The sequence below is a fragment of the Lagenorhynchus albirostris genome, chromosome 1 (genome assembly GCF_949774975.1).
Source record: "Lagenorhynchus albirostris chromosome 1, mLagAlb1.1, whole genome shotgun sequence".
Classification (NCBI taxonomy): Eukaryota; Metazoa; Chordata; class Mammalia; order Artiodactyla; family Delphinidae; genus Lagenorhynchus; species Lagenorhynchus albirostris.
The window spans coordinates 50,498,755-50,522,875 of record NC_083095.1 but is presented as its reverse complement, the minus strand read 5'-3'; the positions used below and the strand labels follow the sequence as shown (position 1 = coordinate 50,522,875).

At 36.0% G+C, this 24,121-nt stretch overlaps 1 protein-coding gene across 2 annotated transcripts in view; it reads right to left on the bottom strand.

Moving 5' to 3' along the window:
• The window catches only part of NEMF (nuclear export mediator factor), a 52,291-nt gene extending 28,992 nt beyond the window's left edge, over positions 1–23,299 (bottom strand). For both annotated transcript variants that reach the window (XM_060142883.1, XM_060142882.1), the window contains exons 1-15: positions 23,177–23,299; positions 22,262–22,330; positions 22,043–22,145; positions 19,059–19,184; positions 9,241–9,389; positions 7,917–7,984; positions 6,863–6,949; positions 5,568–5,641; positions 4,447–4,517; positions 3,923–3,998; positions 3,473–3,535; positions 1,752–1,829; positions 1,460–1,668; positions 1,020–1,211; positions 583–646 (exon numbers count right to left, since the gene is read on the bottom strand). In XM_060142883.1, coding sequence (XP_059998866.1) covers positions 583–646; positions 1,020–1,211; positions 1,460–1,668; positions 1,752–1,829; positions 3,473–3,535; positions 3,923–3,998; positions 4,447–4,517; positions 5,568–5,641; positions 6,863–6,949; positions 7,917–7,984; positions 9,241–9,389; positions 19,059–19,184; positions 22,043–22,145; positions 22,262–22,330; positions 23,177–23,235 — 1,488 coding nt within the window. In that variant the 5' untranslated portion in view covers positions 23,236–23,299. The remainder of the gene's footprint in view (positions 1–582; positions 647–1,019; positions 1,212–1,459; positions 1,669–1,751; positions 1,830–3,472; positions 3,536–3,922; positions 3,999–4,446; positions 4,518–5,567; positions 5,642–6,862; positions 6,950–7,916; positions 7,985–9,240; positions 9,390–19,058; positions 19,185–22,042; positions 22,146–22,261; positions 22,331–23,176) is intronic.
• Positions 23,300–24,121: the final 822 nt, after the last annotated feature.

Genomic DNA, 24,121 nt, shown 5'->3' with positions numbered 1-24,121 from the left:
GGCCGCTCTGATAGTCTTAAGTAGACACATGAATGATGAGGGGGATCAAACCATGAAAAATCTGAGGGGAGAACATTCTTGGCAGAAAGAGCAAGTGCAAAGGCCCTGAGAAGGCAGTATGGGCCACTGATGTAGGAATAGCTTAAGATCCCACTGTGGCTGGAAACAGTGTGTAACAAGGGGAGTGTGGGTGATGTGATCAGAGGGAAGCAGATAGGCCTCCCTACCTGATCCAGGCTTTAAGGTGTCTTGAGTAAGATGGGAAGAAACTGGAAGATGTTGAACAGAGAGAAATGACTTCATTTTTTATTTAAAATGATTGACTGGATATGAGAAGAGTCCAGGATGACTCCAACATTTTTAACTTGAGCAAAAAAGGGATAATTACTGAGATAGAGACCTGGGGAAGAGAGGGTTAGGGGAGAAAATAAATACTGGAAATGCACACATTTACAGCAAAATTAAGTTTGAAAGGTATTTCTGAATTTGAAAACCTCATTTAAAGAGAAGAAATAATTAAGTCCATTAAATTGATAAAGCAGAGAAAAACAATTAACATTCATTCTAAGAAATATTAAGTACCTTCTCAGCAGCTTCAACAGTCTTCTGTGTTTTCTTAGCAGCATATCTCTTGTGATCATAATACCTAGAAAAATATATCTTTTAATTTTAGATAAAATCTTTATTCTTTAGTTTCCTATTTATGTTATTTCTAATTTTACAGACTCACAAATCATCAAGAACAACTTTAAATACTTTTAAAAAAGTATTTCACCTCAAAGAATATACAGTCAAAATAATGATAGTTCTTATCCTTAATACCCTAACAGATTTATTGCAGATAATATTATACCTAAAATTTATACTTATGGGAATTCCCTGGTGGTCCAGTGGTTAGGAGTCTGTGCTTCCAATGCAGGGGGCACGGGTTCAAACGCTGCTCAGGGAACTAAGACCCCACATGCCATGCAACGTGGCAAATAAATAAAATAAAATAAATACTTAAATTTATGACTTACTTTTTGGCATTGGCATATGCTGACAAGCTGAGATCAACATCGACAAGCAATGGCCTATTTTTCTGAGGCTTCTGCAGTTGTTTATTCTTTTGCTTTTTCTTTTTTCCTTTTGGTGGTTCGGTTTCATTTTTCTCAGTACTGACGTCACCATCAACATCATCATCTTCCTCCTCTGATAACAAGTATGGATTTCTATTAAAAATATTCAATAGTATTTCACTAATGTCAATGACATCCCTTTTTTATTTTCAATTTTTTTCTCAAGGAAATTATAAATGGTTTACGGTACTTAAATAGCTGCATTATTTTAATGTAAATTAATATTTTTCTGTATTTTCAAAGATAAATTTCCAAATAAAAAAAACTTCAATGAATACAGTAAAAAATTAAATAGCAAAGTAAAGACAAACACTAACTGCTTAACTAAGAATCAAACTTACCTTAGCAGCATTGTAACATGATTTGTTTGTAGTTTTAATTCTTTGATTGCATTTGCAACAGGGTCTCCTTGAGCTTGGGCTTCTTTCACAATTAACCCAATTTCTGTCCAGTCTATCTGGTTGGCTAAAGCACTTCGAACAACCTGAATGGCTCTGTCAACTATTTGTAGGTTCATTTCTATAAGCTCTCCTTTAAGTTTGTCTATTTCCTTATGAAATAAACCAAAAACATGTGTTACAATGCCAAAGTTACCATTTTTGAAAAAGTATCTGAAAAAGCTAAACATAATACCTGAGCCTGCTGAAGAGCTTCTAATCTGTTTTCATGATCCTTTCGGACATTATCTAATTTCTTCAATGCTTGTTTTTCCTTTTGTTAACAAAACAGAGTTTTTAAAAATTAGATTTCTTCTACCTTCTGTACCTTCTCTCTTTTACCTCCTGAAACTCACTATCCCACCCCTACTTCTGCCCCCTCAATGTTGTTACCTAACTAGCTAAAGTTCCCCATAGTCCATCTCCCCAGGTCTATCCTACCCCAAAGTGTTTCATGCTCCAAAATTACCTCTCCTGACCATCTACATCCCATTCCCTATACAGGAAGGTATTTTGATTACAGGTTACATTGTATGTAAGATATGCCCTACTGCCCTTGCATTATTCAAGCAGGCAGAATTCAAGACATTTTTCCCTATGACATTAAAGTTTGGGGGAGTGCATTTTTAGCATTAATTCCTAAAATAGCTTCCTTTTATTTTATTGCTGCTTTTAATTTTCTCAGCCTTATTTCTAGTATTTTACAGAGTATTCTTCTTCCTAAATTAACAACACAAAGGCTCATGGTAGTTATGTGAACTTTTATACAGTCAGCCCTCCGTACCTGCAGATACAAAACCTGCAGATATGGGAGGCTAACTATATTCCCTGTACTACACCATTTTATATAAGGGACTTGAATATCCTTGGATTTTGGTACCCACAGGGGCTCCTGGAACAATCCACTGCAGACACCGAGGGATGGCTGTATAGCATTCTATCACACGGAACTTACATATTAAGGTTACTGATGTGGGGCTAATTTTGTAACACTAGTAATAGCATCACCAATTAGTGAATGTTTGCATGCTGGATGTAATATTAAAAATATTTAAGTTATAAGAATGGTGACTATTAAAAGAACACACAGTGATTACTAAAATAATTCACGGGTATTTTGATGTACATGGGGTTCAATGTTACTCTTAAATATCTGTTTACTTACTAAAGTGCTGCCACCATGTGGCAATCACACTATGTAACTCATGTGACCCACTTGCTTTGAAATTCCGCTCTTGTTAATTTTTTTACAACCAAGGTGGGGAGGATACAGAGATTCACATAATTTCAAGTTTTTGCACACATATTTTAAGATTCGATGAATATTTTTGAAAAATCGAATCAAGCGTGACTTTGGCCATTTTCTAAAACTGTTCTGCAGTAAAAGCTCCCCAAACATGGTCAAATGAGCTGGGAAAACAAAACACAGCATATTAAACCCTCCTTGTGGAGTCATGATACATGCAAAGCATATTAAAGACCTAGTTCAAAAGCCCACTTTAAAAAAGAAAACAGTTTAATGATAAACAAATATATACTTATTTGTATAGAGAAAACTATTCCCTCTCCTTTGGCCTATTTAAAAATCTCCTCTTTGAAACACTATTCCCTTTACAGCAAAGTTTGAGAAGCTCTGGGTTGTTGTAATAAAGCAAATTATACCAGGGAATAAATAACAGGCCTCCTTCCCACTGTATTTTCTGGTTTAGAGAATATTTGATATTCTAATGGAGCAAATGAACGTATTTTTTTTTAAACACTGATAGTTCCCCTGGACCTTTATTAATATACCAAGAGATCAGGGCATTCCCAAACTACTTCTAAAAGGCTGCCCATTCCTGTATGAGAGCATCACCTACCCAGCAAACCACACTCAAGGCTAGCTGGTTTATATAAATGTTTTTAATAACACCATACCTGTTGTAAAGCTTTTAAATCTATTTTCTGACCTTCTATCTTGGAATAAAATTCATCTACGGCCTTATCAAAAGAAGAAAAAGACAATCAACTAGCTGGAAAAAAACCACACAAACACGGTCTCTGCTTCAACTTGCATACACAGAATTTTAGGGTCCATTTTGTTTCATAACACCACTCAAAGAACTTGAGTAGATTTCCAGTAAATGTATTATATAGCTAAGCAGTCAGGAATCAAATTAAGTTCAAATCTTTGGTCCTTCATCTTGAAATAAAGAAACAACAAACATTTCCACTAGTTTGTATCTGTGACTGCACTGGTTTTTAATGTCCAGATTCATAATGATTGTAAAGCAGAAATATTTTCAATTTCTCAATCAAAGCAAGTTGATATTAATTTAACAACTCACATCATGCTAACTGGTCAAAAAATAGAATCAGAAAACCCACCTTGTCAAATGATTCAAATTCTATATATGGACATTGTGAATGTTGAGAAAACAAGAAAGGATGAAATTCCTCATACCTGTAAAACATATTTACCAAGAACATCAATAGGGACTTCCCTGGTGGTGCAGTGGTTAAGAATCCGCCTGCCAATGCAGGGGACACAGGTTCGATCCCTGGTCCGGGAAGATCCCACATGCCACATAACAACTAAGGCTGTGCACCACAACTACTGAGCCTGCGCTCTGGAGCCTGCGAGACACAACTAATGAGCCCGTGTGCCACAACTACTGAAGCCCGCACGCCTAGAGCCCGTGCTCCGCAACAAGAGAAGCCACCGGAATGAGTAGCCCACACACCGCCACAAAGAGTAGCCCCCACTTGCCGCAACTAGAGAAAGCCCACGCACAGCAACAAAGACCCAATGCAGCCAAAAATAAATAAATCTATTTAAAAAAAAAGAAAAAGAAAAAGAAAGGAACATTAATAAACACCCAAAGCAAATCGATCCATGCCTACATACTTACGTGAGTATGTCTTCGGTTGGTTTATCTACTTCTAGGCTTGGTTTTATTTCTCTTTTCTGAATGATATACCCCTATAAAAATCCAACATTAAAACTAATTTCCATTCATAATTAGCAGATTTACTTTCCTTGAATGATATTAATTTTATTAACTTACAAAATTATTCTAGTTATAAACAATCAGCATTTGTCTACTGATTGTATTTCTCAAAGTGATGTTTTTAAGACTCAGTAACTTACAAAATTATTAACTTACAAAATTATTAAATTAACTTACAAAATTATTAACTTACAAAATTATTCTAGTTATAAACTTACAAAATTATTAACTTACAAAATTATTCTAGTTATAAACAATCAGCATTTGTCTACTGATTGTATTTCTCAAAGTGATGTTTTTAAGACTCAGTAAGTACCATCAGAAAATACTGACTTATTCATATGAACAAGAAAAAAACAGGGAATAAAGAAAATGAAAACTAATGATTTGATAAAGTGGTGAGATTATACATGTGCATTTTGCTTTTTTCTTTCCATTTTTCAGATGTTCTGCAACTTAAAAAAGCCAAAAGCACTTTACTTCCAGCAGAAAAATCTTTGGTTCACTTTGCCGGTAGGAAATGTTAATTCATTTTAGTAACTGGATGCAGGGTATATTTGGAGTGAATTTAGCTGTAATTAATCAGAACTTTTCCTGAACGTTTTTTGTAAGTAAAGTTATATACTTTGAATAGGGAAGAAAAACAAGATATGAGGTAACCCAGAGAATATTTAATAATTAAAAAGATGTTAATCAGTAAATTTTTGGAAAGTGCTGGCAAATTAAGATGTGCTTCTCTATCTTAAATCAACCTAAGAGGAAATATTTTCAAATTCCTCAACTTTTCAGGAGTGCCAATATTGTCTTGACCCAGTACTTTATAGAAGATTTAAGGAACAGAACAAAAATCAGAAACCAACAGCAATTAAAAAAAACTACCCTAGAATAAGCATATTACAGGTGTTAAATTTCCAAATTACAACAAAAAATTTACATATACTGATCCTTCAATGAACATTTAAATTCTAAAAATCTAAATAAGTAAAACATCAACAATAAACAATAAGTATTTGTGGTGCTACCTTTCCACTGAAGTTGGATGTTGTTTTCATATACTCTTCTGCTTTCTGAAGACAAACAAGTACTTTTTCAATATCTAATAGGGGAATAAAAAAGGAAAAAAGGAGTGCCAATCAACTGTCCATAACTATTATTAAACATCTATGTAGAAAACAGAAAGTGCTTATGAAATAATACAAGTTGTTCAAGAAAATTAAATATAGTTATTTCATGTTTATAATCAGTTTATTAAATAAGAATATATTTTGGCCAGCTTGTTGTCCCAATAGCTTTTATTGAATCCATCTTTCCCCTCATGATATGAAAGCCACTTTGTTCATATGCTAAATTGCCACATATATTTGGGCTTGTTTCTGAATTCTTTATTCTGTGTATTCCTTCTCCCAAAACTTAACTTTTAATTACTATAGCTTCATAATACATTTTAATTTATGAAAAGATTATACTCCATCATTACTATTATTTTCCAGAGTTTTCCTGAACATTTTTGTATGCTTTTTACTGCACATATCAGATTCATTTAAAAAAGGAAGTGCAATAGCAAAAATAACAATACCACCTGTCGGCATTTCGAACAGGATTGCACTAAATTCATGTATTTCAGAAACTAAATCATTCACTTAAAACATTCAATTTGTATTTTTAAATGCACAAAAAAATTTTACATTTGTGCATTTGTGTATCATAAAAATGATCCCTAAACCTTAAGAAGTGATATAAATCCCAAAATATAAATATCAAGAATGATTTTTTTTCATTTTACATGAGAATCTGCAGATAAAAATTTGTCAAAGACCAAAGCTTCCATTTTCCTTATATTTCCTCCAATTTTTTATTATCCTAATCTAGAAGTTAATTTAGGTTCCCTTAAGTAGTTACAAAAGCCTAATTCATTATAAAGTCACACCACAGCACTTACAGAATTAAAATATATAAATAATGCTACTTCTAGAAGCCCCTCAGGTTCTGAGTCTGAAGGTGAATAATTCAACTCCTTCAAGCCTTGTACCAGAGACTGTCTCAAGTGCAGTAACCCCTTCCAAAATTTAGGGGGAGGGAGGGAGAATATTCTAAAATCAGAAGGTAATAACGTAGAGAGATTAAACTGCATGTTACTACAGATAAAGCCATCACATTAGAGTAGGAAGTCAGGAATACCATATGGATAGAACACTAACAGGTCAAATGTTTTTAAGTCTAGAACTACCCACTCACTTACTACTTTTTCCAGAAATAATTTTCATAGGTTTAAAAAAATGAAATAAAAATGGGCAAAACTTGTAGCATGCACACATACCCTTACTTTCAAATTTTTCATCCAGTTTGACATTGCCAGAGAATCCATTTTCTATAAGACAGTGTTCAATGAGAGCTGGTCCACAGGCTATAAAAGCAGATGATATTATTTGTAGTATTTTCCTATAAAATTTCACGTTCAAAATACTAATGTATATCCCAATATAAATGATCTACTCAATAACAGTAGCCAGTGAAAATAACAATTAGTTTACCTATTTTGAAATGTTATTAGAAATGACAGTTCAAGTATTTATAAAAATTTGAGACTACAATAAAATTGTAGAAGTCAATGCAAGTTATAGGAATTTAATGGAATATAGCCACGTATAAAAAGGATTATAAACCAGGAACGAAAGGCTGGTTTAGCATCCAAAAACTGGTTGATGTAATACACCATATTAACAGAATAAAGAAATAGAAAAATCCAAACTTACAAATTTTACACATGCTATACTAACAGATGGAAAGTTTTAAAGATAACTTTTTTAATGCATTCTAAACAGTAACTCCTGTAGTAATCAATGGTACCTGCCTTCTCATATGTCCTCCCCAGATTCCTTAGTATAGGGATAAGTGATGATTTTCTCAAGTGTAAAAGTTGATTAGATTATCTTTACCCTGGTTATCAGCGGCACCTGGCAGACCTTGGAATGCCCTGAGACTCACCGATAAAAAACAAAAAGCGAAACAAAGAAAGCCCAACCAAGCTAAGTGACTATTAAATCAAAAAGACGGACACTGAAAAAAACAAAAAAAAAGATTTCTTAGAAAACTATACCTGGCACTCAAGTGCTAGATAACATAGTTTGTTTACATAACTGTATTGCTTTTAAATAAGATGTAACATAAAGGTCAAAGTTCATATGGTATAACAAATTTCTCTTTCCTTGAAAATAAACACTTATTTACTCAAAAGATCATTTTAAACTCCTTTCTACATTTATCAAGTTGTTCTAATTTTCTACTAGAACTAGATTTCAATGTGTTACATATATTTCTAAGAAACCATATTATCTTACAAACACTTCATTGCTCTATATAGGATTACTCACGAAGTAATGGGTTAAGAACTCTCTTCAGTAGTTCACCCTTAGGTGCACTGGCTATTATTTCAGTCAATCTGTGAAACAAAATTGACACACCCCTTACTATCTTATATTTAATAAACCCTACAGCCATATTCATGTTCACAGTACTTTCATATGCATCAATTTGCCTGATCTTCAAAATATCCTAAAATATAAGAGGAGCTAGTTCACTTTATAGGTTAAAAAAAAAAGGATCATAAAAGTAATTTATCTAAGTTTAGTAGGTTCCTGAACAGCAGACTGGGACTTGAAACCAAGTTTTCCAAGGAACATCAATACTTTTTCAACGAAGTCATACTGCTTATCGTCAGCATGCCCATATATGACATGAAAGACACATTTTTATGCAACAGTTAAATGTAGTTTGTGGAGACTGGTGATATATGGGTTTTTAAAAAATATTTTATTGTAGTTGATTCACAATGTTGTGTTAGTTTCAGGTGTACAGCAAAGTGAATCCGTTATACATATATCAATACATATATCCACTCTTCTTTTTTTTTAGATTCTTTTCCCATATAGGCCATTACAGAGTATTGAGTAGAGTTCCCTGTGCTATATAGCATGTTCTTACTAGTTATCTATTTTATATACAGTAGTGTGTATATGTCAATCCCAATCTCCCAAGTTATCCCCCCCGGTGATATATCTTAACACCTGAAATGGCTTTACCTAATTAAACATCTAGAAAGAACTCAAGGATGCTGTGGGCCACAGTATTCTCCCCCAAGTCAGCAACAACCTCACCTGCAAACTTGTTAGAAATGTAAATTCCTGGGATCTACACCAGATCTACTTAAAACCTGGTGGGGGCAGGGGGATCTATATTTTACCAAGCCCTCTAGGTGATTCTGATGCATTCTAAACTTTGAAAACCACTGCTGTAGCCTATTAGCAAAGCCTTCCAGCCAGAAGAGTACTGTTATAGTCAGCACCTTATCGCATCATACTCCTATTTTTTAGCTAAACCAGAATTCCTATCTCCTTTTGCGCTCTGCCAAGATATCCATTTGTCTTCTCACAGAACAGCTAATAAATTCCCCCACTTTACCAAGAAATCATAAACATCTGAAGTAACACCAAACTTAGATTAAAAAAACGTACATTTGCCACTCCCAAATAAGGCTTAATTGCTTACGTTTAAGCGCACTTATGTAGTTCAAGCAGCCCAAATTTATTTTATGCAAGTAAAATATTTTCTTATGTGACAGTTCTTTCATATTCTGATATATGATCTATTTTACTATGTAATACAATATGAAATGAGTTAATAAAACAAACATGTTACCTTTCCAAGGTAAGCAAAGGTTCGGCAGCTCTAGCATGATCAACTGGATAGTGTTCACGAACAGCAAATTTAACATCATCTGACTCATCAGTTCGAAATCTTAGGATATTTAAAATTAGGTACTCATAATCTGTAAGAACAATGTTCCCCTGTAATAGAATAAAATATAATTTAATGCTTTTCCTAAATCATTCTTAAATCTTAAAAATTGAGAAAGAAAATGTAGTCTCTTAAAAACCCAATCAAGGCTATAGAAATGAGTTACAAACACAAAGCATTTGAGTTGCATCTAAACAGTGCCCCTTGCACTTGCCCAGCACAGACTATGAAATAAAATAAATCTAAACACCCCAAGTTTGAAACATAATGAAGGAATCAAGAGCAACTTTAAACTCACTGTCTGGTGGTTCTGCAGAGGTCACTATTAGAAGCAGAATAATCAATTAACACCTTGATGACCACCAACTGAACTTAATGTTGCACTTGGTTGAGGCAGATCTACAAACACTGTGGCTTATTAAGAAAAACAACATATATTTCAGAAGCCAAACACAGAGCTATTTATACTTTCACCTGCAATTTGTCTTTGAATAACAATTAGTTATATGGAAAAATCAATAAAGGCCGTTATACCCTTTGACCAAGGAATTCCACACTTGGTTATGTGGCCTAGTGTAATACCTCAATAAAACCAGAAGCTACATGCTTAAACTGCATCTTACTTACAATAGAAAAAAACTGCAAACAGCCTAAATGTAAAAATTGGAGATATTGATAAATAAATTATACCAATATGACAAAATATTTAAAAGCTGTTAACTTAAGAAGATTATGTAGGACTTACCTGGTGGTGCAGTGGTTAAGAATCTGCCTGCCAATGCAGGGGACACAGGTTCGAGCCCTGGTCCGGGAATATCCCACATGCCGCGAAGCAACTAAGCCCATGTGCCACAACTACACAACTAGAGCCCGCGCGCCTAGAGCCTGTGCTCCGCAACAAGAGAAGCCACCAGAATTGAGAAGCCCGCATACCGCAATGAAGAGTAGCCCCCGCTCGATGCAACTAGAGAAAGCCTGTGCACAGCAACGAAGACCCAACACAACCAAAAATAAATAAATAAATAAAATTGATTCTTTGAAAAAAGACTATGTAAAAAAAGTAGGAAAATGTTTATAATGTTAACTAAAAAACAGGAAGACCAAAAAATCCTGTATTCTGGGAAGTATAAGGCAAATGTATCCTGGGAAGTGGAAGGCAAACACAGGAAAAATTAAAATACTTATTAAAGAGTGAGGATTAAAAAGTCTTTTTAAAACTTAATATTGTTACATAATCTTTTCAATAAAAACCAGGGGAGAAACCTAATGAAAATAAAACTGCCCAAAAATCACAAACTTCCAAATTTATTATAGACAGTGAAGGTTGCTGTATAATTAAAATACAAAGAAGCATCCATGAAAATAAATGGTCACACATGCCTTAGCAAGTACTTAGAAGGTGGTCCCAGAAGACGGTGGGAACAGCCCCAATCTCATGAGGAATAACAGGTTGCAAGATAATGTTCACTAGATGGGGCCACCATTCACCTTGATCACAAATATACAGGCATACCTTGACGTTATTGCAGGTTTGGTTCCAGACCACCGAAATAAAGCAAATATTTCAATAAAGCAAGTCACACGAATTTTTTGGTTTCCCAGTGCATATAAAAGTTATGCTTACACTATATTGTAATGTTTAATAATATAATGTAAAATATAATGTATCATAACACAATGTATAATATAGTATATAAAGATAATATACTTTAAAAAACAAGGTACGTAATTAATTTAAAAATACTTTATTGTTAAGAACTGCTAACCATCATTTGAGCTTTCAGTGAGTTGTTCGTAGTAACATTAAAGATCACTGATCACAGATAACCATAAAAATATAATAGTAATGAAAAAGTTTCAAATATTGTGAGAATTTTAAAAATGTGACAGAGACATAAAGTGAGCAAATGCTGTTGGAAAAATGGCACTGACAGCAAAAAATTACTTGATGCAGGACTGCCACAAACCTTCAATTTGTAAAAAACGCAGTATATGAGAAGCATAAAGCAAAGCTCAGTAAAATGAGGAATGCCTGTAGATAACCTGAAGTTACTAGGTGTTGAAAGAGCAGGACCTACTGCTAAATGTTCTAACTTCAAAGAAATCATGCATTTAGAAATTTAAACATTTAACTTAAAGAACAGAAATGTTAACTGGAGAAGGAAAGTAGGAGACTTGGATAGAAGTCCATATAGTGTCTGATTGGTTCATAAAGGTGTGACTTGAAAAACAGACCTGGCCATAGGACCTGGCACATATAAAGTGCTCAATAAATGTTTGTTGAATCAAACTGTTCAGTTATCAAGAACATCTGGAAGATTCCAGTAGGGCAGTTACTTCCCTCAGAGGGCTTTCTTTAAACCAAGGTTTCCCAAAAGTATTCTGTTAAGATGGTTTCCACTACTCCCATTAAAAAGAAAAAAATTCTGTGATCTAATAAGTTTTGGAAATTCTATGTAACATATCCTTCCCTAGGGGATGTACACATCACATGATCATATTAAAGGCACTGGTAAGTCCTAGAGTTAAAAAAAAAATATTTACCTTATTTATTCTCAAGGTTCTTCAAATTTTTATGACTAGGGGAACCATTTTTCTAGGCTATTCTCATATGGAAGTGGTGTCGAGGAATTTACTTGGGGAAATACTGCACTTGTCTCTGATGTACTCAATAATCCATTTTCTAATCTTACTTTCTCCAGAGTCTTTCTTACTGGAAACTTCTTTTCACAAATTAATAAACTGACTTTCTTAAGTGAGTCTGAATAGTAACAGCCTCTTTACCCAAGGTCTGATTGACTCTAGATAAACCATACATCAAAATTCCAGACATGAAGGCTAGAAGCTCAGACCCTGGTATAGAGAGAGGAGAGAGCAATCTTCAAGATCTACTGTAAGAATCAGCTAACATACTTCTCTTAAATACCACAGTGAGTACTGAAAATTCCTAAGCACATACTCTCATATATAAATCCTGAATATCTATTCCAAACTCATCACTAAGTGGACCTCTGGAACCTAGACAGTACACATGCCAATTGAGCAGAGCCTTCAAAACAGAAATACACTAAATGCAAGGGGGTATCCTGGATTGAATCCTGGAACAGAAAAAAGAACATGAGTAGAAAAACTGGTGAAACCCAAATAAAGTCTGTAGTTTGATTAGCAGTAATGTACCAATGTGAATTTCTCAGTTTTGACAAATGTACCATGGTTATATAAGATGTTAACATTAAGAGAAACTAAGTGAAGGGTATACCAGAATTTTCTTTATTATCTTTGCAACTTTTCTACAAATCTAGTATTACTATAAAATAAAAAAATTATTTAAATTTTTAAATGATAATAAAGACTTTTTTATTCTGTGGAAAGAAATTTTACATCATTAAGTGCTAAGTTTAAATTGAAAAAGGAAAAAAAGAAAAAAAAGGAAAGGCCTATGTCTGATATATAACTTAAACTTCACATTGAGTTAAACCTAAGGCAGCCTGCAATTAGTTACATTCTAGAGATTTCTCCCCCCACCAATGAAAAAAACCTTCTCTTGTTTTTTAATTGGGGTGGGTGGGAGTGGGGGAAAGGGATCATAAATAGGACACCAAACATAACAGTGGTTACTTTGGGATGAGGAACTGGTTAGGCCAGGGGTGATAAGACCTTCAATTTTAATTCTACAAACTTTTCTATATACTGAGAATGTATTTGTGTACTACTTGTATAAACATTTTTAATTTAAATGGTAGTCTAGATAATTCTAACTATTGTCCTACTGAGAAAAAGAAAAACTGGACAAGATACAAAGCAAGTCTCTTACGAAACAAAAAATGCAAACAGGCAGTAAACATTTATAGGATCAAAATCTAGGAGAGGAAAACTCAGAAAGGTGAGCTCCACACTTAGAGCTCCTTCTTCCCTAGGATCATTTATCTAACAGTTAAGAATCAGCTGACAGGCTGAGAAGCTGAGCGTGAATTTTGATAGGCTCACAGGACAACTAAAGAGAATAAAAATTTGAGTTCAGGGTCCAAGTGAAAGGGGTAGGGGCTAAGGGGATTTATCCCTGATAAGTTCAGCTATGAATACTGACCCCAAAAGGCTGCATCCCAGGAGGAGTGAACCGGAAATTTTCCAGCTTTCCCACACCCAGCTCCTAATCAATTCAATTCTTGATTGGAGTAACGTTAATATGGGATTACTTGTGTCCTTAGCAACCTGTCTAAAGCAAATATCCTCTCTAAAGGAAGATAACATCATTCCAGGTCTCACGATTTATCTATTACTTTTCCTACTCAATGCCTGGCACACAATAAAGTAACCAGGCATGGGAGGAGACAAGACAATGTAATTATAGTTAAAAGAATAACAGACTATAAAACAGACATCAGAGGAATCAGATAATAGAGCAATTACAAATGATTCCAAATGATTCTTGTCTGATAGCAATAAAATTAGTGGAAGATAGATCAAAAGAAAATATGACTGAATTTTCCCATACTGATGAAAAACACCAACTCACAGATTCTAGAAGCACTGTGAACCCCAGAAGGTAATTACAAAGGAAAATCAACTAGACATATCATAGCAAACTACTGAAAATCAAAGACAAAGAGAAAAAAATTTAAAGCACCCAGATAAAAAGGAGAGATTACCTTCAAAGGAGCAACAGTATGACTGACACTGGTTTCAACAGAAACAGTGGTCACCAAAAAACAATATACTATTTTTATAACTGCCAAAAAGTTATTCAACTAATTAACGAGAGAACTAGATGACAAAACTGGTTCTAAGAGAAATGAAGTAAGTGGACTACTTAGAGTGGGTGAGAAAAGAATGATTGTGTAAGATTGCCAATTTAGGGCAATAAAACTGCAACCTCTGGGGCTATCTTTTCTCTGGACAGAGATAATTTGAATCTCTACTAGATGAAATTAATTTTCATTGCTATCAGGCAAGAATTATTTGCATTGCTATCAGTTTTCTGTAAGTTAAAGTCCACCCTTAACGAGTTGTAAAAGAGCCTAATCAAGAGTAAATAGCAGGGTCTTCCCGGGTGGCACAGTGGTTAAGAATCCGCCTGCCAATTCAGGGGACATGGATTCGATCCCTGGTCCGGGAAGATTCAACATGCCGTGGAGCAACTAAGCCTGTGAGCCACAACTACTGAGCCCGCGTGCTGCAACTACTGAAGCTCTCACGCCTAGAGCCCGCGCTCCGCAACAAGAGAAGCCATCACAATGAGAAGCCCGCCCACTGCAAGGAACAACAGTCCCCACTTGCCGCAACTAGAGAAAAAAAAAACAAAAAACCACATCCCTAGAATCCCCAGGAGTGTCGGCTAGACAACGCTAGACAACACCTGGCAGGATACTAAACTGACATTTTGTCCTTTTTGTCTCTTTTCAAATTTTGGATAATTTTTAACAGTCTCCTCTCATGACTACAACATCTCAAATTATTTTTGATTACACATATACACAGAAAAAGCTACTTTGTTTCTTGGACTGATTTATTTACACAAGTGCTGCAAGAAATGTTAACTAACATATGTATAAATTATAGACAGCAAATCTAGAGCCACATGGTATCAAGCAGTTACTGAAGCCTTCATAATCACTGCTGCCTGAAGAATTCATAAGATATTTGGAATTATATCTTCAATAGCCTCTATTATTCCAGAGACTTAAAAATTATTATTTGCTTCTAACTCAAAGCTATGGAAACCAAAAAAAGAAAAGAAAAAATCACTACTGGTTTTGTCTGTGGTGCACCTATAAATGTGAGTAAATTCTTCTCTACGAGAAGTCACGCAAATCTACAAGAAGTGACCTTCCTTACTTCCTGCAGGCTAGGATCCTATATGCCACAGATAAGGTATAAGACTAGGTTCTCAGGAGGGCTTTGTGGACACTGGCTTTACATATGAAGTATAACCTTTTTTCCTTAATGGTGAGCTTTTCACACCTAACTGAATGAGATTTATTCTCAAATGTGACACTCTAGGTTTGACCTTGGCTACACAATCAATTTGCCTAATTGTAACCTGGTAAAAAGGACAAATTCTTATTGAACCTATGTAAATAGACACATTGTCTTGAGCAGTAAAACAATCTCAGTAAAAGGCAAGTGTTCCTAAATTCTAAGAGACCAAAGAGAGCAAACTACCATTTAAAGAATGTATCACTCCAACTAGCACTAGTATAGTTACTAAGTTACACGTCAGAAGGGCTTTATCATATAACTATCATAAAAATAATATCAACAACATTCTGAAAAAAATAACCACAATCAGATTCTCCCCAGTTTATTCAGTCCTGTGTAATCAATTCTGATTGTCCTAGATCATAGGTTAACACTCTATTTTCATGAAGGCATCTGCTTCTAGACTAAAAAGAATCTTAAAAATCCTAACTTGGCATCCCTGATACAGTCTGGCATCTGTCCAAGCAATATTAACTCAGACAATATGAGTCTATTATTTAAGAGCAGGGATCAGCAAACTTTTCCCATAAAAGGCAAGATAATAAATATTTTAGGGTTTGTGGGCCACATATGGTTTCTGTTGCATATTCTTCTTTCTTTTTAAAGAGCTCTTAAAATGTATTGCAAAAACCATTCTTAAACTCACAGGCTTTACAAAAAGGGGCCACAGGCTGTAGTTTATCAACTCCTATTTAAGACTATCTGGTATGTCCTTTTCACCAAGGTTCTGAGACTGCCTTCTTTGTTAAAGACCCGATTTATAATGACAAAATTATGAAGATGGAACAAGTTAGTAGTTGCCAGCGTGCAGGGATGGGAGGAAGAGGGGTGGGTGTTACTACAAAGGGGTACCACAAGCAAGGAAGATCTCTGTGGTAATGGAAGAATTCTGTATCTTGATTGCAGTGGTGGTTACTTGAATCTACAAACATGGTGAAATGCATTGAATTATATGCATACATTGTACCAATACTGATTTCTTGATTTTGTTATTGTAATATAATTATGTAACATGTAACAACTGAGGGGAACTGGGTGAAGGGTACACCAGACCTCTCTGTTCTATCTTTGCAACTTCCTGTGAATCTATAATCATTTCAAAACAAAAAAGGTTTTAAAAAGGTTATCATACAAATTTTTTTTTTAATTGACCACTACCTGAGACCACATACAAAAATCAATTCCAGGAGAGCAGCCACTGCAGCTGTAGCTGCTGCTGCCTGCAGGAGAGGGGGGGCAGAAAGATGGGTAAAGGAATTAGAGGCAAAGAGAAGTGCATAGACAATTAAAGACAAGTGCAAGGATCAGCAGGTGGTCTCGCTGTCCTGGTCCCACATCCAGGTAAATAACTAATACAAGTATGTCCACTTCTGATAGTTCACTAAAGTGCACACTTATAATGTATGTGCCATATATCTCACAAAAACCTTAAAATGATTAAAAGCATGTGGTAAAAAACATTGATAAGAAAGAAGAAAAAACAAACAGCTCATTATTTTTAAAAATTACACATTCTATTATTCGGGTCTCCCTTAATTATTTAACCAATCTCTTATTCATAGAAATTTAGCTTTGAATAATGGAGTCGCTTGGAGTCTAGCTAGAATTGAAAAATTCCATACATGAGGAACAACTAGGGACCGATTTCCACTTAAAAGCTGTGATAAGTCCAGCCCAAGTGACTCATGCAAGAAATAAATGGGAACATTTAAGAGATGACAGTCACAGAGAAATGGAGAAAAAGCAAAAAACAACAAACAACAAAAAAACAAAGACATTTAGCTTCTTTCCAAGTTTTAACTATTATAAACACTATAAAGACTATCCTTGGTATGGTCCTTCCTGAGCACTTGCCTCAAACGTTTCTTATGATAAATTGCTAGAAGTGGAATTCCTGCGTCAAAGGTTATGCACATAAACTTTAAAAATCATGTTATATACTGTCAAACAATCTTCCAAAAATAATGTTCTAATCTACCCTTGCGGGCTTCCCTGGTGGCGCAGTGGTTGAGAGTCCGCCTGCCGATGCAGGGGACACGGGTTTGTGCCCCGGTCCGGGAAGATCTTATATGCCGCGGAGCGGCTGGCCCCGTGAGCCATGGCCGCTGAGCCTGCGCGTCCGCAGTGTGTGCTCCGCAACGGGAGAGGCCACAACAGTGAGAGGTCCGCGTACCGCAAAAAAGAAAAAGTAATAATCTACCCTTGCTCCCGTACATCCTTTTTCAAATTCTCTCCCTTATTTTTTTTTTTTTTTGGCCACGCTGCACAGCTTGCAGTATCTCGGTTCCCTGACCGAGGACTGAACCCAGGTCACGGCAGTGAAAGCCCAGAATCCTAACCACTAGGTCACCAGGGAACTCCCTGTACATTCTTTTTTTTCTTTTCTTTTCTTTTTTTTTGTGGTACGCGGGCCTCTCACTGCTGTGGCCTCTCCCTTTGCGGAACACAGGCTCCAGACGCGCAGGCTCAGTGGCCATGGCTCACGGGCCCAGCCGCTCTGCGGCATGTGGGATCTTCCCGGACCGGGGCATGAACCTGTGTCCCCTGCATTGGCAGGCGGACTATTAACCACTGCGCCCCCAGGGAAGCCCTCCCTGTACATTCTTGATAATACTGGTTATTGTCAAACTTTCCAATCATTTATATATTGACAGAGAAAGAAAAAAAGGGGAGGAAAAAAACTATCATTTTTATCTTTCAGTAATCTGTTAATTTATACAGTATTCATGCTTTCATAAGCCATTTGTATTATTTTTTGAATTGTGTAATCAAGCACTTTACCCATTTTTCCACTTGAATGGTTTGTGAAAACTACGTATTAGGATTATGAGCATTTTATTTACCACACAAGTTAAAATATTTTTCCCCAGTTTTTCACTTTTGATATATGTATCAACAGTTCATGGTGTTTTCTGCCTTACACAGTTAAATTGCCTTACACAGCTTTAAAATTAAGCAGTCATATCTATCAATATTTGTTTTCACTGTTAGGCTTAAAAGTCTTTTTCATCCCAAATTCATATATCTTAATCCATATTTTCACCTAGTACTTCTATGGTTTCACTCTTTATATTTAAATTTTTGATGCAAATGGAATTTATTTTGCTGTAGGTAGCTCATGAAACATTTCCAAGATAGAACAGGTAACTAAATGGAAGGATTAAGAGGCAAGAAGCAAGAATGGTGAGGCCATCAGTAGTCTTCCTCTTACGACTGATGACACTGAAAACATGGCAATGTCCCTGAGTCTCAACTGCGGTCTTATTTATGACAAAACTATTTGACAATTTGCTGGTTGTACCACTCTAGTCCTGAAATATAAAGTAGTAATTTCTTCAGTTCTCGGATCTTCGTCTCCTACATTCAAATGCTATTTTATTATAGTTTTTGTTTTTGTTTTTTTTCTGGCCATGCCACATGGCATACAGGATCTTAGTTCCCAGACCAGGGATTAAACCTGCACCCCCTGCAGTGGAAGCACAGAGTCTTAACCACTGGACCACCAGGGAAGTCTCTCAAATGCTATTTTAAATGGCTACAGTCTGCCTAAATTCTGGCCTCCAGATAAAAAGGAAGATTAATGGAAAATTACATTTTACTCGTGTTGCACTTTATTATCCTAGTGTATCAATGGCCTTTGAGAAGAAAAAAATGTTCCCTGCCCATGTCTGACAGCACTATTACATGAATAATTAACAATATAATAATTCTCCTCACCCCATCCCCCAAATTTAACTTACCCTGTCATACAGCTCAATGATTAAGTGATAAGCAGCTTCATCACTTCCAAATTGAAAATCCACAATTCTATCCACACCAAGCTGTTTTGCACTGACTAATCTCCGACTCTTCAAATGTTTTCGGCACTAGCAAGAAAGAGAAGAAAAAAGGCATTTATATAGTAAAAGTGAATTCCTAATCATTCAGTATTGGTTTATAATTAAGTTTCTTCTTTTCATTTCCATCAAGAATAACATCTTAAGACTAACAGATAAAACAGTATAGTCAAAATTAAAACTTACAGAGTCATAATCAGAGGAAACACATTTTATTTCAGACAACTCTGACTGCTAACTCTGAAACAGTATTTTATATCCAATTTTTAAGTAGACAATAAGAGACCTATAGCGAAGTTTACGTTGTTGCTTTATACCACTGCTAAATAAATCCGTTCTTATTCTGAGGACCTCACACAAAGCTGTAACTTTTTTTTAAGCCTCTTTCTACTGAAATTTTTTAAGTATCCCAAATTTCCTTTTGTGTGTTTGTGTTCAAGATTAACTAGTGGTTTCCACTAATCTTTCACTTCAAATACAAATTCTGAACCAGGTACTATCTCCAGGCTTTTGAACAACCTAGCTCAAATCCAAATGTAGTAACTCCTATCCTTTATCAAATCCCATTCTTCTTATCCCTAGTCATAATGTTCTTGTTCTTATAAACAATTAAAATAAAATTAACATGTTAAACCCAAAGACAATTTACTTGGTAAATACCTACTGTTTTATATTACATGTACAAATATTTAAGTATGACATGGACCAAAAACAAGACTACTCTGTAGCTCCTAAAAAAAATTTTTACAATTGTTTCTAAATTTGAATTTGAAAGATCCCTTAGTCAAGACCAGAAAGAAAGAATGCTTTCTTTTCTTCAAGCCTCAAATCCAAAACAAATTTTACAGAGAATTTAAACTAAAACCATCTTAAAAAAAAGGAGAAGAAGAATATACAGGGTCATTCTTCAAGTTAATGCCAATTTTTTCATAACTAAGAAGAGTTCTTCTCCAGATCTACAGTTCAAATTGACTAAAATTCTCATTTTATATATTCAGGCAGAATTATATACTCACATATATTCAGGCAGATGTAAGACTTTTCAACCTTCATAGAATAATCTCTCCCTCCTAAATTCAATAGTTCTCATTTAAAAGTGGCCTATATTAATTTTGATTTAAACAGTGACCTACATTCAGGGCTGTCTTTAAATCTCCAGGTGAAAATCATAATCAATTCCCCCAGTAATAGTTTGAGAAAAAGTTAAAATGAAGATAAAAGGCATCCTTGAATGGAACAGAAGTCCACACCACAGAATGGTGAAAAAGGGAAAATTATCATGAGTATAGATGGACATATAATACATATGTAAAACTTGTTTTTTCTTTATTTCCCTACTAGCAGCTTGGTGAAAACAAGCTTCTGTCAGTGCCACAAAGCTACAGCTGGCATCCCCAAATGTGAGAATTAGGAACAATCACTGTGATTTACCACATACTAAACATGACCCTGCCTGTGACATACAACAGTAGCAGCTCTTTTAGTTATTTATAAAGTACTTAACATTGTCTGCTCCACTGAAGAGAATTTTTATACACATTTAGATTTACATGCACACATAACTCATTAAATTCTAAGTTTTTTTTTTTTTTGAGTGTCTGACCTCCTATTGATGTAGCCTCGTTTGGGGATGTTTATACAGTCCCAGTATCATATATCTTATTATCTGTTATATCATATGTAAAACTGAAACAATATTAGTTCTTCATATCCAAGTTATTAAACAACTTAAATGAAGTATGCATTATTCTTTGAAAAGTACTATACAAATATAAAGTGTCATTATTACTAAGGACAATCCCCAAAATAGAACCATTTGGGGTTACTATTAAGTAAATTAAACTTTTAAGAATTTGATAATTTTGTGACAGGCCTTGTGATTTGGGAAACACTTACCTAACGTGTAATCCAAAACAGATTCTAAGTTGCTGGGGATAAGGATCTTCTCTGTAAAGCCTCTAATGAAATAACACAATGCCAAAACAAATAAATTTCTGAAGGAAAGTGAGGAGGAGAGGAAGAAGGAAATTAATACATATGGAGCCCTATTATGTGTCAGGCATTGTGTTAGGTGCTTTACATGTAACTTCAATTAATCCTCACCAATAACCCCATGAGGGAGGCATTATCTACATTTCACATTTAAAGAAACAAGTTCCAAGAGATTAAGTAAAATTTCCAGGTTATAAAATTATTCAGCAGCAATACCATTAATTCAAAGTTAGGTATATCTGACTCTAATGTCTTTCCTCTGCATCATGAGCTTTTCAGTATATCTCTTGTGTCAATAAGTGAAAGGGTAATACATCCACAAATGTGGGATCTCAGTTTTAATAGTAAAAACAAAAAGAAAAGTGAAAAGTAAAAAGATATGGTTGGTAGCATACTAATGTCACTGAGTATTCCAACAAAATACAGATTGGTAGCTGAAAAGTGAGCTGTGGAAGACAAGGCTAGGGAAGGAGGGAGGAGGGCAGATTACAGAAAGCCAAGAATGCTGGGGTATAGGATATGGATTCAGCAATTAGAGAATCATAAAAGGTGGGAAAACTAATGAAAATGATGCTTTAGAAAAACCAATGTCGGTCTAACACAGAATTGTTTTGATAGTGAGAAGAGTATTAGAGTTAAATGGCTATAATGTCCAGCATTATAAAAGCTTGAGTAAGAACGGTAACTGTGGGAACATAAAGATGTGGCACACAAAGTGGCATGAAGGGTACAAGGGAGAAGTTAAACATCTCCTTTATTCAATCAGTATCTATCAACTACTCTATTTTATCTCTATTTTATTTATAACAGTGAAGAAAAACCCATTTATAATTTCAATTGTTAGTGACCAATCTCAGGGCCGTAAAATTTAGCTTCAAGTATAACTTAAAACTTACCTTCATGGCAAAACTAGACGGCATCATATTCTTAGGCCATTCAAATTCTGTCGTGTGAATTCGTATGCCAGATTCAAGTAAAAGTGTAGCTTTAAAGTCTGGTCTGTAAAAGAAAAAAGTCAAAAAATTTTTAGGGGAGCATTAACTCAGATTAAAAAAAACAAACAAGCTCATATTTAATTATACAAAAGATAAAACAAGCCTATAAAATGCTCTTACTTTTGAAGACGAATAAGATACGTCTTATTATCCACATCGTAAACATTGTTTACTCTCATTCCTAGCAAGCTGCAAAGAGAAAGGAAACATGTAACAAATCATACTACCATTTGAAACATAAAACTTCACACAATTTAAAGCTGTAGGCGAAAGCAGAGATGGCGAAAGGGGGGATCTTTGACTCTAAAGATACGGAGTCAACCAGTGTGCAGTCTGAAGGCCATCAGACATTGAGCCCAAACCTTGAGTGTAACTGTTTAAGAACGAAAGTGGTCTATCAGCTCTAGAACACTATACTATGCCTTGAGTCTTTTAAGTGATCCAATATATATTTTAGGAAATACGATAAAATCTAACCCACTTAATTATAAAAGAAAATATGTAAACGAGGCCCTGAGAAATATGACAAAGCTCACACAGCTGAATGACAGAAAGCAGATTAGAATGCAGACCTCAGGCCAAATCTGTTACCTCCGGCTAAAAAGGCGATGCTGCCTTTCTCTGCGGTGAGGAGGAGCGTCTAACAAATCAAGCCTCTGGTCTGGAAACCTCTGAAGCAAATGACTACACGCGTCCTCCACCTGGCGTCTCGTCTTTTACTAAACGTTTGCTGCCAGACCCGGGCGACTCAGGCCGACAGGCCGAGAGCCCCGCCAAAGCCGGACGCAAGACCTGGCGAGACTAGCAGCCCACGAGAGCGGGGAGTGGGGCACGCGACCGCCGGGGTCCCCCCGGTATCCTGAGAGCCACGGAAAGATGTCACGCTCTCGCCCACTCAGGCCTAGCCAGGTCCACAGAAGAACAGGACCGAGGGGACCCAGGGGAAACATTAAGGCCGTTCTTGTTTCCACGGTGGAGCCATGGCCTCTGCCTCCTGCACCACCCGCACGAGCCTGGTCACCCGTCATACAGTACCGGGCATTCAGCTCCGCGAGTACCGCGCGGAGGTCAACGGTGCTAAAACGGGTTTTCATGGCGAGGCTTGAGGGTCTCTACCGCAGTTTCCTCCGCCGCCGGCCTGACTCAACGCTGCTACTCTTATGCGCAGGCGCACTTGGCGGATCTACGGCCGCGCAGAAGACCCAATATTCCTTGAAGCGAACTGCTTTTCGTCACTTTTGTGCAGCGTTCGGCTGTCAAGTCCGTCGTCAGCTCCCTTTTCGTTGTACCAAAACAATTCGAAATAGATCCAAACTATTTTCTTGAAACTTCATTCCTTCCTGGAAAGCTTATGGACTAGGCCGGTTACTTTGCTCCCTTGCGTTTCGGGACTCAAGCCAGCCTCCACAGTGACCCCTGCGGGTCAAGACAATTTACAAGAAGCGCACTGGGAGGATTTCCCCAGGTGGGACTCAGCGTACAGGAGCAACGACCCCTTTCCCTGACGTGCACAGTGTTGAAATTTAACGAAGTGGACTATTTCATACACCCTACAGTTAGCCTCAATGATCAAAGCAAATGAACCCTCAAAAAGGAGTTCCTATTCTGATGTCTTGCTCTCCGAAGAGCATTTTGTGGTGTATTGTGGGATTCTCATCCAATCTAGGTACTGGGATCCCCTGGGCTCAGCATAGTACCTGGCATACAATAGGGGCTCCATTAATGCTTGGCAACCTGAATATTCAATTGTTTCGCTAGGTAATGGTGAAGTAAGATTAAAAATAAAAATAAGACAATATTGCCCCGCCAAAGGAATTCACGATGCAGTGGGAAATCAGTCGTGCAAGAATGTAAACATGGTACTTTTTGTTGTGATATATACGTGGGAAGAAAGCCTATTTTAAGATAAGAACTCAAAAGAGACGGGGTCTCGCTATGTTGCCCAGGCTGGAGTGCAGTGGCTATTCACAGGCGCGATCC